The sequence below is a fragment of the Seriola lalandi genome, unplaced genomic scaffold, assembly GCF_002814215.2.
Source record: "Seriola lalandi dorsalis isolate HSWRI2012SDOR001 ecotype SW California unplaced genomic scaffold, Sedor1 jcf7180002043829, whole genome shotgun sequence".
In the NCBI taxonomy this organism is placed as follows: Eukaryota; Metazoa; Chordata; class Actinopteri; order Carangiformes; family Carangidae; genus Seriola; species Seriola lalandi.
The window spans coordinates 1-1,638 of NW_019514397.1; the positions used below are offsets into that span (position 1 = coordinate 1).

Here is a 1,638-nt window from a genome sequence, read left to right on the forward strand (position 1 = left end):
AACACCTCAACACCTCAACACCTGATGGCGTGTGTTTACTCCAGGGTCAACTCCCTCAGGTCGTGTCCCGTCTCTTCCCCTTTAAGAGGGGCCTCTGTCACGCCTACTGGGCCCCCAACATCTGGGCCCTCTACAACGTGCTGGACAAAAGCTTGGCGATGCTCGGTTAGACTCCGCCTCCTCATAGTGCCCGGCTGGGTATCGAACTTTAGACTGATTGATTCTGCATCGGCTAGTCGTAGTCACGTGTCGCTCTGTGTCCTCCACCTGCTCAGGTGTTCGTCTGAAGCTGCTGGAGGAGGCGGAGCTTCCCAAAGCCTCCATGACGGGCGGGCTGGTTCAGGAGTTTCAGCACTCGGTCCTCCCCTCCGTCTCTCCCTCCGTCACACTCGTCTGCACCCTGCTCTCCATCCTGGTGAGTCACGACAAACAGAGACTGAGAGGTCAAAGGTCAAAGGAAGTGTTGATGTTTTAACCTCTCTCTCTCTCCCTCTCTCTGTCTGAAGCCGGCCGTGGCGTCTGTCTGGTGGCGTCCTTGCGGCGCTCGGGGTTTCCTGCGCTGCCTGCTGCTCTGCGCTCTGGGCTCCTTTATGTTCGGCTGGCACGTCCACGAGAAGGCCGTCCTCATCGCCATCCTGCCTCTCAGGTCGGCCGCTGACATCACATGACATCACATGACATCACATGACATCACTGCAGCTTTAGACAAACAGATTCATCATCCAGTTTAACAACAGAACTGTCCAGATGTTTCTCATCATGATCTGTTTGATCAATAATATTATAGATTATTGAAGCATTTCCCTCAAATGTTTTCATTTTTCATGTTCTTCATGTTAGAACCTGTGTAATTAATAATGAATTCACAAGCAGAACATCAGTGTAATGTGAAGATTAATGTAAGTACAAACTGCAGCCAGCAGGGGTCGCCACAGAGCTGTCAGCTGATCCAGCTGAGCGGTTGTCATTGGAAACGGGCGTCGCTGCACAGGAACCATCATTTCATTTAAATAGAAAGATAAAAACACGTTTCCTCTCCTGATCACGTCCTCAATGTTTACCTCCAGGTGGATTTCGATTGGTCCCCAGATTCACCAGCCAATAGAACGAGGGAGGAGGTGGAGCTAGAGTAGAGTTAACTGCGGGAACATCTGGACTGATGTTCTGCCTGTTTCTCTTCCTGCAGCATCCTGGCGGTTGAGAGCAGAGAGGATGCTGGGATCTTCCTGGTTCTGAGCACCACAGGTCATTACTCCCTGTTCCCGCTGCTCTTCACCCCCGCAGGTAAACCGTCAGCTGATCAGGACCTTCACCTGTCAGTGACCTGTCTGTTTGATCCTGATGAAAAGCTAACGCTGTCGTTCTGTGTGTGACACTGAAACCACACGACTGTTTATCTGATGTGTTTTTCAGAGCTGCCAATCAAAGTGGTCCTGATGCTGCTGTTCACCATCTACTCTGTCACTGCTCTGAGGAAACTCCACAGGTAAAGATTCACCTTTACATCTGCAGGTGTTTATTTCATCAACAAACTAACTACAAACTGACTGAGCTGATGTTTCTACCTTTAAAGCTCCATGTTTCTTCTTCTGTGTTTTATTTGAAGTGTTGATCCATCAGAAGATATAAAAACCATCT

General features: G+C 49.7%; 1 protein-coding gene across 1 annotated transcript; it reads left to right on the forward strand.

Annotated features, from left to right (window-relative positions):
* Nucleotides 1-44: 44 nt before the first annotated feature.
* Nucleotides 45-1,567, forward strand: LOC111648600 (dolichyl pyrophosphate Glc1Man9GlcNAc2 alpha-1,3-glucosyltransferase-like; the record flags this gene model as incomplete). The annotated part of the gene is made up of 5 exons (XM_023398396.2): nucleotides 45-165; nucleotides 276-415; nucleotides 507-646; nucleotides 1,187-1,284; nucleotides 1,414-1,567. Coding segments are annotated over 5 exons (576 nt in total), but the record flags the coding sequence as incomplete, so codon positions are not given.
* Between the last annotated feature and the right edge of the window lie 71 nt (nucleotides 1,568-1,638).